An 18,338-nucleotide genomic window follows, 5' to 3' on the forward strand; every position below is an offset into this window, starting at 1 on the left:
TTAGTAAATGGTTTTTGTATGTATAAGTTTTTAAAGTAGTTTTCTTTAAACCGGAAACTTCTGATTTTGAGTTGAACGTTCTTTAGTTGAAATAAAAAAAATGACGTTTAGTACATTATTTCTAGTTTTAGAGTACTAAAGATTTCCAATACATCTCATTGTTGTATTATTTACTATATGAGCTAAATAACCCAGGATTATCGAAAGCACCATAATCTATTTCAAGATGGAGTTACCCATACGAATAGGGCCTCTATATGTTTATATTGTAGTTATTTCTATATATGGACAGGTGTTGGGATCATTTTTAGGAATTTACAGTTTCTTAATACATCTGACTTTTAAATTATCTACCGGAATTTTTCCCTTACATATAACAAAAATTGCGTGATTTATTTTCCAACCGAAATTCCTCCAATTATACCTGACATAAATGTTAAAATAATTATTGAGACCGAAAAGGTAATTACAGTTATTTTAATAAAAGCGAAAAATAGAATTTCGAATAAGTAGTATTGAGATTAGCAACTTGCCTGGTTGTATGCACGATTTTAAACTATAACTTAACATGTAATCGTGTATTGAAAATTATTATTTTAAGTCAAATGTCACGAACCTTAAGAGTTTTGGGATCAGAAATTACAATATCATTAAAAACCCTGGACCGTAGTAAAAAAAAACCCCTCTTTCAACCCCCCTCTTTGTCTATTTAATTTATCTGTTGGAATCCGGTAAAACACGTCACTGTTGTGAATGTAAACTTTTATTCAAATAAAAGTTAGTACATTTCTGTTTAATGGAAGTTAAATTTTATTTACAAATACGATTAGAAAGACGAACGGTTACTGTTTGTTTAATTAATAATAATATTCACTTGGTCTTTATATAGGCCTATTTTAAAATCTAGATCACGGGCTACTCAATTCGACATCTTCATTACTAGTATAGTACTTTCCTCCTAAAGTATCGTCTAATATTTTGAAAATATTTTTTTGCAGCCAGTACAGTACACTGGAAGAACGAACTTACGATTGATGGTTGTTTTACCTGTAATCTAAATCTAGCTGTTATAGCTATTATAATACTAAATCTTTTGTATTATAATTTCTCAATACTATTTACAATTTTCCCACAGCACAATAGTCAGGGCAGATTTGCTCAAGGATCGGTGTATATTTATCCTATACAGACGTTTAGCTGTTTTAGGTCCTTGTGTTTTAATTAATTATTATTTTGTGTTTACAATAACTACATGGCGCTCCCAGTGGTGTGTGCCAGGACCTATGGTAACAGCAGCACAGCTTACGGTATATATTTATATATTTTTGTCTATGATAAAACATACTCCCTTGTGTTGGTTATTTTATGCTATAACATTTAAAATTTCACCCTCACTGTCACAAATTAGAATCAGCTGATATTTTGCCGCCATTCTGTCAGTTTACGCGCGGTTTCTCTCGAGTACGTTTAATCAGAAGGCCTCGAGGGTAACGAAGTAATCAATGCGATGTTGAGGCAAGGAAGGGATTGTAATTAGGCAAAGACGCCCTTTATTTCGCCGACTCGTTATTAAATTTGTCAGCTGCTACGTGGTATGAATAGAGGTGCCTGGTGTCTCGGTTATTGGTTGTAAAATTAAACATTTGGTACCGTGATCCTAAATATTAATAGGCAATCATGTTTCTTGAAAAAAATTTTCCTCAGCTCGTGTGCATCGTAGGGAAAATCTACGCATATTGTTAGAAATATAATATCCTGTAGGTGTGCAGAACCCCTTTCTAAATTAAAATGGGCTAAAAAATAAGCAAAACAATGAATTGAACATTTAAGAAAATTAACAAACACTTATGGGGTATTAGGCCCTACTTACGGGTTTCCATAAGTAGGCCGGTGACGAAATAACAATGAAATATAAACAGAAAATCAAAACAAATGGAAGAAATTCCAATCACATGTTTTATTTACCACATGCGGTGAAAATAAAAAAATCTGAACATATTTTTGGTTGAACTTTTAGTACCATTAATTAAACCTACCATAGAGACTACTACAGTGAAGAAAACATTACGTTTCTATATTTTGTACTCGTACCATAAAAATGCGTATATAAAGATATAGTAGTTTAGTAATAGAGCCATTGACATTGTGCTTTTGTAAAATGCATATTGTTACAGTTCACACAGACTTTATAACCATTCCAGAACTGAAGTAGCGGTTTTTTTTATTTAATTACATAAATATTTTCTAATTAACCATTATGATACGAAATATTTAAAAATAAAATGGAACTTGAAATAGTCTGAGATACGATCATACAACTTAATATTGTTGAGCAAAACATGCTCCCACAGCTGGCCCATATAGATAGGATGTCTACTTGAGTATACGACGGAGTTAATGATTGAACTTGCAGGTTATAAATTTGTATGACTAAAGTTGAAGACAGTTTCAACAGAGGTTCAGTATAATGTAAAGTGAGTTTTTATGTATACTATATATTTTTGTGTTTTGAACAACTCTAAAAACATATCGACCTAATACAATCATATGTACTAAAAAAACTGTTGCAAAACTTATGACAGCTAGCCTAACCATACTACTGGAGCGAATTACGCGCGGTAGGTACCAAATGAAAGATATTTTCCTGTAGATGTACAGAATCCCTTTATAAATTCAAATGGACTCAAAAATTAGCACAGAAATGAATTTTAAATTTAAAAAATTAACATGGGCCTTATAGGTTGCCATGTTGGTGACGAAATAATAACAAAATATAAACAGAAAATCAAAACATATGGAAGAAATTCCAATCACATGTTTTATTAATAGCGTGGAGTTAAAATAGACAAGTTTGCACAATACATTCTTTTGGTCGAGTTTTCAACCACAGGGCGAGTTCTCGTTGAATCCTAAAGTAGTATGCCATTTCTAAAAAAACTATAATAATGGTTTAATTTACCTCTGTCAATATGGTCCTTGCGTAGTTTGTCACTACTGCAGTTTCGTGCTCGTGGAGCACATCATCAGGTGAAGGTCACAAAAAGTTTAAACATTTTCCTTACGTGAAGGTCGTCAATTTAACACACCGAAAAAACACATAACACACGAACGGTACGAAAAAACATTTGAACTTGGCCAATACATAAAGACGTTACACACGGGTTCATTAACAGAGGTAAATTAAACCATTATTATTGTTGCTGTATGGTCCAGAGGCTACTCATCATGAAACTAAAAAAACTGCCAAAGTGTGCAATTGTTGTTTTTTTTAAACTGCTTAATGTAACCAATGCATAATAATGTAATACAATGTACCCAATCGACAATAATAATTGATAATCATTATTTTAAACTGCTAAATAATTTCATACTAATCTTTAGATCTTTGAGAGTTGTAACGATTAATATTAATCTTTGAAACTGCCAAAGTGCCCGATACTTGAATATGGACCAACGTATACAAATTAGGAATCCAATTTTGTGGTTACCCCCCCCCCCACGCTTGTAGTGTCTATATCAGAAGCGTTTGAAGTACCGACTCAAAGAGTGTTGTGTTCCAGAAGTCTGTTTATTGATAATCAATGGTTGTGTACATTCCGCGGCTTCTTCTCTTTGAGTCAGCTGTTATTGTGTGAAACTACGATCTTTGTCAAGTTCAACTTTGTTTGTACGACATTTCAATGTTGCATGACTTAAGCCTGGTTTACACGGGTCGAGTATGACAGACGAGTTATTCGGCCCAGTTACTAGGCCCAGTTGTTGATTTGTTCAACTCGCCCGGTACTTGACTAGACTGTCTACACGCATTCCTATTTCGAACAGCGACAGTGTAGGCACAGAGAAGTAATTTTTATAATTTATCTGTAGGGTAGTAGGGTATTCCGTATACCGTAGCTTTCGTGTTAAATGTTGTTTGAGTTTAAAATGGGACTTCAAGAGTTTAATGCTGAATTTATAAATTGATTAAATCACTGAATTAGATTATTAGAATTAAAACTGAATGATCCATTAAATTCAGGGGTTACTTAAAAGTTTATTTTTTTTTGCAAATACGATGGACCAAATTGGAAGGTGATATTCTAAAAGAATAAGATTTGTTACAAATTACTTTACCGGTACTGCATTTCTTAAAAATAAAATATATTAGGCAACCAAAAGTTGCTTCCAAATAAAAAAAATGTGAAAACACCGTTTTCAATGTATTTCTGACAGAACACATTTTTAGGGAGTGAGCTTTCTAACAACCCATTGATTAATAAAATCGTTCCAGTAGAACTGTAGATCTTAAGCTGTACAACAATTTTGAAAACTGAATCTTATAAGTGGTGAGTAGATTTACGAACAGCAAGACAATGCAACACAGGGCCAACTATTCACCTGAATCATTTAGTATTGAGGGTGCAAAAACACTGATCGTTGTGATCGACTCATTGTCAGCGACCACAAAATAAAAAAAAATATTTTTATTCTGTGGTCGCTGGACTCACTTGAGAGCAGTAAACAGATGTTTTGCGGGCAAATCGTGGTGTTGGGGGTAGCTACTGGGCCGAGCAACTCGGTTTTCAACTAAATCACTCGACTCGCTCTCAACTGACCTCTTTTTATCAACTCGCCCGTTGCTCGACTCGCCTGCACGTCTACACCAAGCGAGCTAAAGAGCGAGTGGCAACTCGCACACTGACTCGCCCGTCGTACTCGACCCGTGTAAACCAGGCTTTAGTATTATATTGTCTGTGCTTTGACTATTGAAAATGTTACGGGTTGATCTTAACCTCATTATAGGAAAAGATTGAAAGTATTAAAATGAATTTTTCTGTAGACATATAAACAGTAAGTTAAAGTAATAAAATAATCGGAAGCGCAAATCGCACATATATGCCGTTGTTGATACTTTTAAAAATATAGTAACGTGGTTAAGTTGTGTAGAGAACGTAACCAACCCCAAAGCTACGATGCTATGCTCTACTTATTATAAGAATTAATGAAATAATACAAATGGTGTCATGAGGACGAATCAATATCGTGATAGTCAGTGCCAGATTTTACGTAACAAAACTTTCGAAATTGTCATGTAACATTTGTTCAATTTCTGTTTAGTTTGACATTTTCTAATTTTTTGAAACAATTTTTAACTCGAGGTTCCCTGGTTATTTTTTCATTAAGTTTGGTATACACTTAAACATATTTGCTATTAAAGGTTTCTAGACTCATTTTTCATCAAGATTTATGAAACCAAAAATGACGGCCTTTCTAAATTCGTCTGTGGAAGTTCATCAAACCGAGCCACCAAGTCAGAATTAAATACAGAATATTGTTCCAAAAAAACTTTTTAATATAAAATCTAATGAGACTGGTTGTAAAAATCTATTAAAAATGAAGTTTTGGCAATTTGGATAATCGTAGTAATTTGCGCGGGCCAAATTAGAACACTTTCTAATACACAGAGCTGCTGATTTCGATACATTACTTAATCCATAATACATGTAATCCAGGCTGTATATACTAAACACATTCTGTAACTCGTTTGTTCCTCTATGTACCTTCCTAACTTGTACGTACATGCTGTAATGGACTTTCTCCTCCATACAATATATGGTCAATCTGGTTTGAACACGAGAAAATTCTAACGATCTCTAGGTACAGGGAAAGTGAAACTAGAGTACGATTTGTAACCAATCTACTGCGGTGTTTAATTATTTGTATAATCGTTTTGGCTTTTTTACCTTTTGACTTCAAGTAGTTTTTTTATGTAAATGAAATATTACGATTAGAATAATACGGATTTAAAAATCTTCTTAGTGTTTACGCTAGTTTCCAACAAGATTATCGAAATTGTTTGCATTTGTCTTTAAAGTAACTGCATATTGACAAATGTGTTGGAATATATTGTGAAAACTAAGTAGAATTGACATGATTTTATTCTAAAACAACTAGACATCGATTTGCAATCTGGAACGAAATGGACTAAACGAAGATAGAAAACAAAAGAACGTCGAGTACAAACAGTCACTAGGTACTGAACCAATAAAACATTTACATGTCAAAGGAAGAATTATTACGTTATTGGTCATAATCAAAAATTTGTTTTGATCAACATAGTAGCCTTATCTATTAACCTTTACTGAATTATTAATTGATGTAAGTATATATTTTTAAAATAACCCCAAAAAATATTCTTTTAGTTCTTTGAGTAATGTGTCTTTACTATTTCTTATATAGGGTGATTTGTACTCAGTGTGACAAAATTTTTTTGGTGTAAGTACAAAGTAAATGAAGTGTGATGATGCATATCAAATGTTCCTAGTCTCAAAATTAGCGTCCCAAAAAATTATTTTATGTTTTTCAAAAATAACCATGCTTTTAAACTTAATAAAGCGATTTCTCAATTACCTGAAAATGGATTTGAGTAGATAATGCCATTTTCGTGTTCTACATTAAATTTTGAACAAGAATAATGGAAAATGATGGAGGATCAGTTGTAAAAACTCCATTGTAAATAGATTCAAAGATAAAAATTAAGATATTTGATAAAACTTTAAAAAAAAAATGGTCTATTGCATTTTTCACACCCTGTATACAAGAAAGTGTCGGAATATGTTAAAAACTGCACCATTTTATAAGCTTTCCAACCATATCATACACTATTGAGGTTTAGATATTTTTTTGCTTGTTTTAGTGGTTTGAATACCAGAAAACAGGGAACTTTTTACGGTTTTAACTGTTCAAGCTGAAACAAAAATACAACTTTTCTTAATACTGTGTTTTAAATGTTAAAACCACCATGCTTTGTAGTCTTCAAACCATTAAAGCGTACATAAGCAGACATAAACCTCAATAGTGTAGCATATCGTTGGAAAGCTTATAAAATGGTGCAGTTTTTAACATATTCCGACACTTTCTTGTATACAGGGTGTGAAAAATGCAATAGACCATTTTTTTTAAAAGTTTTATCAAATATCTTAATTTTTATCTTTGAATCTATTTACAATGGAGTTTTTACAACTGATCCTCCGTCATTTTCCATTATTCTTGTTCAAAATTTAATGTAGAACACGAAAATGGCATTATCTACTCAAATCCATATTCAGGTAATTGAGAAATCGCTTTATTAAGTTTAAAAGCATGGTTATTTTTGAAAAACATAAAATAATTTTTTGGGACGCTAATTTTGAGACTAGGAACATTTGATATGCATCATCACACTTCATTTACTTTGTACTTACACCAAAAAAATTTTGTCACACTGAGTACAAATCACCCTGTATTTCTCCGTTGACTAATACCAAGCACGTCTCCTGAGCATAGAGTATGTAGAAGATTTGTATTAATAATATCGAAACAGTTTGTCGAGTTGTAAATGCATTTCCTCTACATTTTATTTTGTACCCTTCCAAGTTTAACGTTAGCTATTCATCCCCCCCCCCCTGAAATATTGTGTAAATAGAGTACCCCAAAAAATGGGAGACCATCGTAGCAAACAAACTATTAAATGTAAAGATATAATTACTCGTCCTTCGCATCGAATATTTGAGGACGCAAAAAATTTCTTGTTTCACACCCTATAAAGACACAATCTCAATTATACCTCATAATTTTTTTTATATATATTTAATTAATTTAAATTTACTCAGCAGAGTGGAAGAAGTTTTATGAAAATGTAAACTTTCTAGCCAAACAATATAAAATAGGTTACGTACCTTACGTCGTAAATCCTAGGATAGTCTATTCAAGCGACTAGTTTCGAAACTGACGTTTCATTTTCAAGCCTTGTCTAACATAAAGGCTTTATAAAATAAAATACAATTTTATGTTATATTAAGGGGAGTGTTATACAATTACTGGCTAACACACTGATCTTATTCAGTAACAAATCTACGCAGATCATCCCACTTCATTCCACAATCATACTTCACCCATATTAATTTGGGTGTAAATACGTACCTAAGGTCAAACGTGTCCCCATCTCTATTGATAATAATAAATAATAATGATTATACTCCGTTATGCTATTCCTTATTTTCAAGTGTTTGTTTCTTGTATATTGGTATATAGCCTCTTGCACTCACTCATTGTTTCAATAGTCTTGTGTTAGTTTATTTTATAGCTTGGTGTGATGGTATGAGATGATACTGTTACCACAGGTAAGCACGGTATATGCTGTGTTGTGTCACGTTGTATATAGGGTAATGTACGGCCCAGCTCAATATCGACTGTTGAGTTTATTTTATAACTTGGTGTGATGTTATGAGATGATACTGTTACCACAGGTAAGCACGGTATGTGCTGTGTTGTATATAGGGTAATGTACGGGCCCAGCTCAATATCGACTGTTGCATATTTCATTCTATAATCAATGCATTGCCGCCCGACCTAACCTATCCACTTCCAAAATTATATCCCACGTGAACACGAAGTAAACTAATTGAATACACGAAATTATTACGTATATTTCAAATGGAACATAGTATTTATGGTGTAATTACGTATAATTCAAATGGAATTCAGTATTTATTATGCAACTTTATCAAATTGTAATACAATTAATTATAGATATTTTTAATCACCTACAGTAGCAAATTTAAAATCGGGTATCCGTTTTCATGACGTTTCGGATGTAAAATCTAATCCCGTTACAAAATGTTTGTGTTGGTAGAGAATATTCACAAATAATATTACAAACTATATTTGCTGTAGGTTAATAATTTTTGAAATAAAGATTCTTAACACATACCACAATCAAACGAACAAATTAAATATGCGTATCTTGAATGGACGTACAATGCAATACTGTGCTTTGGTTTTGCATTAGGTTTAATTTACTCAATAACACGAAACAATTAATTCATTTAGTAAAAAAAACAGACAAAATAAGAAAAAGATTTGAACCAAGGCCACATACAATATATACTGCCATTGGCGAAAAGATAAAAGATTTGAAAGGTTTAAGATTCTTTAAGAATATTCACTTATCGTCTATGTATGGTTTACATTTGCTACTTTGATATTAGCAATTCTTTCAATTATTGTATGTAGTCATTGTGAATATGATTTCTCCGTGCTTCCCCATTATAACGGGAAACCATATAACCTAGAGCTATTGAAAAATACATGTGACTTAATGTGATACTGATAATACGCCCTACACCGTTTACATACCAATTGTGTTAGTTAACAGTGTTTCCCAAGTTACATTTAAAAGTCCATTTATAAAAAATATGAAACTTTGACGTATAAAAATTAAAACGTGTTGAGATTTCCTTGGAACTAAGAGGTATGAAGGTTTCATCCGGTAAACCTAAAAACCCAAAGACATTAATATGTTTTACAGATCTTCTACATCAACTAATGCAGGAATCACAACGTTGTAATTATTTCAAATTACAGAACAACTCAAATACAAGTTACATCAAACAAATAGCTAACAGGTACTATTGACCAAAAATATATCTAATTGTGTACGTTGTTTAAAATATAAGAAAAAACTCCTAATTGGCTAATATTTCACAAATGAATATAATATACTTCGAGATAGATTTAGTAAATGACTTACTGTACCACAACTCATAAATAAAAATATTTTCATAAACGTAAATATTCCACTTTTATTTTCCTGTTTTGACTAATTATCCTTCAAATAATGGAAAATTGTGTACTTTTCATTCAATAAAGTGTATCATTTCTTACCCCCTTTCGAATCCTAAAATTTAAATGTAGCATTATTTTTTTGTTCTGTAGATATTAAATTGAGTTTTGAATGTAGGAGATGTATGCATATAGACAGTAGGGGGACTTTGTTGTTGAGCGGCGAGTCAAGCCAGATGAACCCCCCCCCATTTCCTCCCCCACAGAAGCTGCCCCCGGAGGGTTGGTGGTAATTACATAGATAAGAAGCCCTTTGACCCACTGGCTATAATGCAATTCCGTCCTTGTCTCTTCAGTCTCGTCTCGCGAGATAAGGTTTTAATGACTCGCTTTGAAGAGAGGGAAATATGTTGGATGATATGTTTGTGTTGGAAATGGTCAAAGGTCAGTTTCTCAAACTATATATGGCGATTCTGAGTTTAGCAGTACATTTGTAACGTGTATGTTGCTTTGAATATCATTAATAAAAAATTCTTTTACTTCATAATGTTTTAAAGGTATCGCCTTGAATTATAATCGTAGCTGTTCCGAAATTGTTGTAGCATTAGAAGGTTTTATTGGTGATGCAAAGAAAGCACAAGTAGTCTAGATAAGACAATGTATAAAAAAAATATTTAACAAAGCAAAACAAAATTTACTAAGCCCAAAAACAATTATCAAGAGTGTAAAAGCAAGATCCATGTCAATGGGAAAAGTAATATCAAGTAAGCGCAATGAGCAAGAGGATCCTGGCTAGAAAGGCAGCCATTAAACTAAAGATCGTTTCCAGACCCAGATGTCACTTGTCATTGTGCTATGAATTAATGATACCTACATACTGTACCTATATAAAGTCCAGTTGCATGTTTGGCCTGTCTTTTTGCATGTAAGTATAGTATCAAGTCATCTCGCATATTATGAATATAGTTACAATTGTAAATTGGTTTGTTGGACTGTTGGAAATAAATAAATAAATTATGCCAACTAACAAAAAGTTGACTTTAGATAGTAATAAGACCGGGGTTTGGACACTTCTCTTTTGAAACGTAAACAATGACATTGGGGTAGAAATCAGACAAAATAATGAAAAGATAGGGCTGGAGTAAATGATCAATGAAGAAGGGTCATGAAGCTAGGATAGACATGCGTATAAAATAAGAATTGAAGAATCTAAAAACGACTTATGACCATGGAGGATCATGATTCGAGGAGGTAGGAGCAACAGCAAAAAGTTAAGAGCATGCAACAAAAAGAAGAGGTGACGATTAAGAAGTGAGGAGAAGTGCGAATATGTTTCATAAAGCTAGGAGTAACGGTTATTAACCCCCACCCCGCATATATTGTACAGATTTTCTCTACTTAATAGTATTTTTAAAGGCATGCTGCTGGGAACAGTAATTATATAGCTAGGTGGAACGTTAGTAACTATGATCAGGAATGTATAACAATTGGAGCATGGCTTATGGATCTAAGAAAGAGTTATTGGAGAGTAAAGTTGGAGAGTAAGAAAGATGTGTCTACGAAAATGCTTGAAGTTAGGGAAAAGGATCAAATAAGAGCAAGGGAGGTTGAGTAAGAAGCTAATATCAAGAAGATGAAGCATGGAAGAAACGAAAAGTAGAGAAGTAAGAAGTAAGAAGCAACAGATCAGAGTTGCGTGTCCAGTAGCCCCAGAACTGGCACCTGTTGATTGTATTGTACCTCACCTTTAATGTCTTCATCCCTTTATTTGTTTATCAAAGCACCAAAACCTTTTTTTGCCTCATTATATTTTTTATAAACACTATGGACACTATTTGTTAGGCGTGTCTGCTTTATATCCTTTCTCCCCTCATTTTCCATTATTGTAAAATGGTTCAATGTTTCTATATATAAAAAATATATAATCTTAAACTGATCTTTTATAAGGTAAGATGCTTTTCGTGTCAATTGGGTGGTTTTAGCGAATTTCCCTATAGGGAAGTAGCTATTACCGTAGGTCTCATGGTAACACTTAGGCCCGGGACCGATTTACTTTTTCATTTTGATGTCCCCAGAGGCCAAAAACACCATTCGTTCAAATTGTTATATATATATATATATATATATATATATATATATATATATATATATATATGTATATATATATATGTGTGTGTGTCCGTGAACACGATAGCTTGAGTAATTTTTATCCGATTTTGATGAAATTTGATTTAAAGGTGTAAGGCGGGATAAACTTGAATGAGTTCGCGATCCAGCATGATCGGACCATGGGAACAGGGTTTTATGGGGGGTTTTATGGGGTAAAAATTGGGTTTTCTCACTTTTGACCCTCAAAACACAAAATTTCCCAATTTTCCTCTAAACCTTCTTAAAGAGCTTAAAAAAACAAACAATTCAGTATATCAAAGTGTTTTTGTACGGTTATTGGTTACGGAGAAAACTAAAAAAATGGTAAATTTAAAATTCCCATGTTATTCTTATGGAGAATATTGTAAAATGTTGTAGTTTGCTTGTTTATGGATATCTTTTGATCAAACTTGGCAAATATATTCATTTTATACTAAGCAATCATTATTTTACTTAAAACACACACTTTATTAGTTTCCTTGTAGCAGCAAACCTAGGTACTCGTTAAACCTAATGTTATTTAAATAGATCAATTGAAAATCAATTCAGCCAAATGGAAATTCGCTAAGACGGCAGGTTTGCTGCGGCGGGGGTATTTATAGTAGACATGGATGACGGTTCCATGGCATTTAGGTGCTTGAACCTAATAAAATGTAAGGACAGAAGGCATATCCTTGCCTCGAATGTGTCACACAAATTAAAAATATTACTGTGCCACTAATCGGTAAAGAGAAATAAATGCAACAATAATTTATTTTTGTAAAAAAATACAACCGACTTCAAACGCTCTAAAAAGAATGAAATAATTTCAATAAAGTAAACTTTTGTATTAGGCAAGCTCACGTATTTTAAGTCGGCGCAGTTCTATGATGATTTTTGATACAAAATTGAAAGAGGGTGTCCATATTGCAGGTGACTATCTATAACTAAAGGTGTTAATCTACATGTCTTTTTCATAGCTATGCGTTACGTGATATTTTATTAACGTAATCAGAGATCGGCATTATATTGGTATTAACGAGTATCTGTAAAAAGATTATAACGCATTTAAATGTTTCTAACTTGGAAAAGTAACGTTTTAATACTAAACTAGCTTCTTTTCCCTATCATAATAATAATATCAAACTAAATTATTTACCTAATTCCTGTGTGTTATTTTCATAATGTATTTATTCTGAAGTAAACATAAAATACAAGAAAATATTTCCTTTAATATATAAACAAAACAGTTCAGTATGTTTTTTTTTATATATTTATGTTATCCAGCTACAATTTATTGATTTTTAAAATACACACACAATATTTAATTTCAATCATATTTGCAGTTTGAGCCGCGCCGACTTGAAATACGTGAGCTTGCCTAATACAAAAGTTTACTTTATTGAAATTATTTCATTCTTTATAGAGCGTTTGAAGTCGGTTGTATTTTTTTACAAAAATAAATTATTTCATGATTTTTAGTGACTGTATAATTTTTTATATATTAATTACTTGAGGATTTTTGATAAGCAAAACTGTTTGAAACAATCAAAAGTTCCACAGAACAATCATTATTTTAAAACTGCTTGAGTCACCTGTTCATGTTACATAATCAATGGGTATGAAAATAAATATTTTTAGATATTCCTTAAGAAAGAAAGAGTTGTACATTACATTGGGCCTAATGAAAAACTAATTGTCTTTTCTAGATACATTGAAATGTCAGACATCATCGTTTCCTGCAATCGGTGTACTTCTACATTATAAAAAGAAATACAGTCACGTCTCAAAGCCTTTTGGAACAATATGAAAGTAATTCCTCAGCTACCAGCACTAAAAAATCTCTCAAAAGTGGAAAATTGGTCGTTAACACGAATAGTACCTTTGGAAAATATTATATGAAAGATTGGTTCAGCTAAAAGTGGTGTAAGTCATGTAGGGGGTTTTGTTTGCTCAAGATATAGCCTAGTCGAAATTGCAAATCATCTTCCTCTAGGACTTTCCGAAGCAGGCATAATAGTATTGACATGTTATAGTAACTTGGTAGAGAATATTAATAAACATTCCACATCTGCAAATGAAATATGTGTATGAAAGATTGGGTAAGCTAAAAGTGGTGCAAGCCATGTAGGTGGTTTTGTTTGATCAAGATATAGCCTAGTCGAAATTGCAAATCATCTTCCTCTAGGACTTTCCGAAGCAGGCATAATAGTATTGATATGATATAGTAACTGGGTAGAGAATATCAATAAACATTCCACATCTGCAAATGCGTGTTTAGTAATTAAAATATTTAACACTTTTAAGACAATTGACGATTATGCACTGTCTGTAAGGAATAATTGCATTTAATTTATATTTAGACCTGTTTTACGAATGTTTTGGTTTTCACAATACACCTTTAATTGTCAATATCATACAGCTATTCACTGAAACATATATGTTTTTGTAAGTCAGAATATTCAATACTAAAAACAGAATTACTGTACATACACAAATCAGGTCAAACGTTAAAATAAATTTTTTATAGTAACCAAAACAAAATTTATTTTCTCAATTAATTCATTTAGGCTCCATGGCAAGAAATAGTTTATTGATCAATATGGAGCAACTGTTTCATGAAGAATTGTCTGTAGCTTCTTTTAAATGATTTCAACTAACAGCTGTAGGAATGTTATTATTATTTATTGCCTTCTCTGCACAAATGTCAACAATCTGCACAAATGTAAACAAAATAAATGTTGAATATTTAAGTTTTTCAGAATTTTTCACCGAAACAAATATTATACTTAAACATAATATATAAGGTACCAAATAGAAACTCTCCTGGTTATTTTGGTGGTGGAACCACACTGATCGGTAAAAGAATCACAGAGAAATTGGTGAACATACATAGAAAAAAAAAACATCGCCACAAACAAATTGAGAACCTCCTCCTTTTGTTGGTAGTGGGGAAGTCGGTTAAAAAGACAACCACGTATTGTACATCTTTGTTCAAAGAAAATGTCACTAAGATTGTTAAATACAACCCCTTGGAAAATGATAAATCATAATCGATAGTTGCAATATTTTTAAATACCTTGCTATAGCACACATTTTACACAATATGAAGATTTTTAGGCTCGAGATCGGGAATTTAATTAGATCCGTAGTCCCTACATTTTATTTTGCTTCACTTGTAACTTGTATTTTGCGCACTTCTAACTGTATTGTGGAACACGATTGAACTCTTTCTGTTTGAAATATGAATATTAACACATTTAGTATGGATACAAGGTCAAAGATACACAAGATGTGTATAACAAAAACCACAACCAACCTGTTGGGGATGTGATACAATGTACACAAAATCAATAAAATTAAGATCAATCAGTTCAAAATCGATAAACACCCCTAAATTTACATGTAGGCTTCCCTAACAATGTTTTAGTAGGGCATGTGAAATTTCTTGATGAATTTCTCACATGTGAACAGCATCGTATGACGTAATCAGGACAATTAATACCACTTGTCTCACTCTCTATCGCTCTAATCTCTCCACGGTACTTCACAACACCTGAGCGATCCTCGTTGAAAGCCGCTTATTAATGCTTTTGAGCGAACAGAGGCGGGTGAACCGTTTACTAAAGGGTTTACCCAGAAGTTATCCCATATACTCCACTCTTGCTCTGTTATCATCAAGTTTGACGAATGTTTTTGATTAAACGTTTATATTTCGGCAATATTTATTTACAAAGTACTAATTATTATTATGGATTTAGTAATGTGAATAAATAAAATGAAATCTTACACCGTGTATGTTGCATAGAAATGTTGATGGTCAAATCTAGTTCCCAAATAGAACAGTAGTAGATACAGTTTTTCATTCGTTTAAAGTTATGACTATATACACTCTTTTGAACAAATCAAGTATGTATATACCTCATTCCCAATCTTAAAATGTTTTAGCCGTTTGCCAGCTGAATTTTTAAGCTCTTAAAATGATTTTCACATGAAAAACTGTAAGAAAATTACATTCATTGCCACGAATTGATAAAGCTCATGTGTTTGATATCTTTAACTGCGAACAAGAATGCTTTGGCGACGCCGTGTTTTATATATTACATGTTTAAATTGTGAGATCTGTTTATTGTGGTACAAAAAAAGGTTTTCAGACTTTGTCTTGATACCTTAGTGTAATGCACGGCAAGGAAAAATCCAAGAAAATCAAAACTCGTGGCGTGAAAAGCTACATAAACAAAGTATATGAGGCTGCAGACAACGGAGAGTTTTGTAGCCGGTTTACGTTTATGATCTGTTTTCACTCGAAGTTTATCTATCTTAGTCCCCAGACGCTTGCGAAACAAGTGTTTTTGAAAACTTGTTCCACAGGCTGCGAACGTGTCGGTTCATATTTCGTTTTATGGCTGTCAGATAGTATTTTTTCAATATTACTACTTATAAAATGTACACTGACGTAATTTTGATTTCAAATATCAGTATAATACAGTAATGTCTTTACATAAAAAGTGAGATTCAACCACTTACTGTACCTCAACTACAATAATTACGGTATTGGCTTTGCTACACCAAGTTGAACGTTAAATTTGTATGTAATATATTCGCAAAAAATAAACATTTTAGGACCGATTTGTTTTCATCAAGAATGTATGCAAATTTAAGACCCTATTTCTATATGTTGTTTCTTATTCATTGACAGTACGCTGAGAGTTAAATTGTTATTTTGTGTTCCAGTTTCGGCAAGAGGACTGGAGGCAGTGCACGGAGGCCTAATGAATGTTTCGTCCTCGAACCATCCGAGATGATTGTGGTGAGTACTGAGTTAATATCAGACTAACGACACAAGTATACTTCTCATTCCATTGTACAATTTTTAGGTTTGTTTTTCATGTCTTGTTCATGATAGTGACTCTGGGCGCTGGCTTTTACACAATTTTGTTTATATTATTTTAGGGTTGATTTAATGATTTGAGCTTTACTTTTTGGTTAAACTAGTGGACGAGTTAATGTTTCCGATCGTTTTATTTGGTTAAACTAGGTTTTAAATAATTGAAATAATAGTAAAGAAATCGTAAAAACACGACCCTAGAGGCACCGGATGGAACTAACAATAAAATTGTCTTCAGCAGATGAAAAATCCACTAAGGGAGTATGTTGTATCCAATATCACGAGATGAGCTGCTCTTTTAATTCTTCCATTTATTTTACTTCCTTCAAATTTGTATTTACTGGTGTTTACACTTAATATAGTTTATATTTTCCAACGTATAAAAACGTAGTGTGGTCGTTAGAGCATGTTTTTTTACCAGAGTTGTTCAAAGCAAAAAGACAAAGCTTAGTCATAATGGCCATATACTGGTTGAACTTCTTCGGCGCGAATATTGTGTTAAAATTTGTTTTAAAAACTAAACTATACCACTAAGTTAGATTTTGCAAAACGTCGAAATCATGAGGAAAATAAAGTCAAAACTGTCAGAAAATATTATGTGTGAGTTTCCAACGCGTAGAAGCACACCCAGTGTACAGCGATGTCTGATTGTGTTTGTGTACATGTTGTCTAATGGCTTTGTTCACTGTAACACTGTCACTACTGTAACTGAAGTACAATACATCGATGTTCTCCTCATTCATTGTAAAGCGAAGTCTGATTGTGTTTTTGTACATGTTGTTTAATGGCTTTGTTCACTATAACACTGCCACTACTGTAACTGAAGTACAATTCATCGATGTTCTCTACACACAGTGTACAACGATGTCTGATTGTGTTTGTGTACATGTTGTCTAATGGCTTTGTTCACTGTAACACTGCTACTACTGTTACTGAAGTACAATTCATCGATGTTCTCTACACACAGTGTACAACGATGTCTGAATGTGTTTGTGTACATGTTGTCTAATGGCTTTGTTCACTGTAACACTGTCACTACTGTAACTGAAGTACAATACATCGATGTTCCCTACACACAGTGTATAGCGATGTCTGATTGTGTTTGTGTACATGTTGTCTAATGGCTTTGTTCACTGTAACACTGTCACTACTGTAACTGAAGTACAATACATCGATGTTCTCTACACACAGTGTATAGCGATGTCTGATTGTGTTTGTGTACATGTTGTCTAATGACTTTGTTCACTGTAACACTGCCACTACTGTAACTGAAGTACAATTCATCGATGTTCTCTACACACAGTGTACAACGATGTCTGATTGTGTTTGTGTACATGTTGTCTAATGGCTTTGTTCACTGTAACACTGCTACTACTGTTACTGAAGTACAATTCATCGATGTTCTCTACACACAGTGTACAACGATGTCTGAATGTGTTTGTGTACATGTTGTCTAATGGCTTTGTTCACTGTAACACTGTCACTACTGTAACTGAAGTACAATACATCGATGTTCCCTACACACAGTGTATAGCGATGTCTGATTGTGTTTGTGTACATGTTGTCTAATGACTTTGTTCACTGTAACACTGCCACTACTGTAACTGAAGTACAATTCATCGATGTTCTCTACACACAGTGTACAACGATGTCTGATTGTGTTTGTGTACATGTTGTCTAATGGCTTTGTTCACTGTAACACTGCTACTACTGTTACTGAAGTACAATTCATCGATGTTCT

At 32.8% G+C, this 18,338-nt stretch overlaps 1 protein-coding gene across 10 annotated transcripts in view; it reads left to right on the forward strand.

Moving 5' to 3' along the window:
- The window catches only part of LOC128989682 (rap guanine nucleotide exchange factor 2), a 278,269-nt gene that overhangs the window by 187,552 nt on the left and 72,379 nt on the right, over positions 1-18,338 (forward strand). For all 10 annotated transcript variants that reach the window (XM_054411722.1, XM_054411732.1, XM_054411740.1 and 7 more), the window contains one exon: positions 16,444-16,519. In XM_054411722.1, coding sequence (XP_054267697.1) covers positions 16,444-16,519 — 76 coding nt within the window. The remainder of the gene's footprint in view (positions 1-16,443; positions 16,520-18,338) is intronic.

This window comes from Macrosteles quadrilineatus, unplaced genomic scaffold (genome assembly GCF_028750875.1).
Source record: "Macrosteles quadrilineatus isolate MER2022 unplaced genomic scaffold, UCM_ALF_1.0 Scaffold_1__1_contigs__length_201487025, whole genome shotgun sequence".
Taxonomy (NCBI): Eukaryota; Metazoa; Arthropoda; class Insecta; order Hemiptera; family Cicadellidae; genus Macrosteles; species Macrosteles quadrilineatus.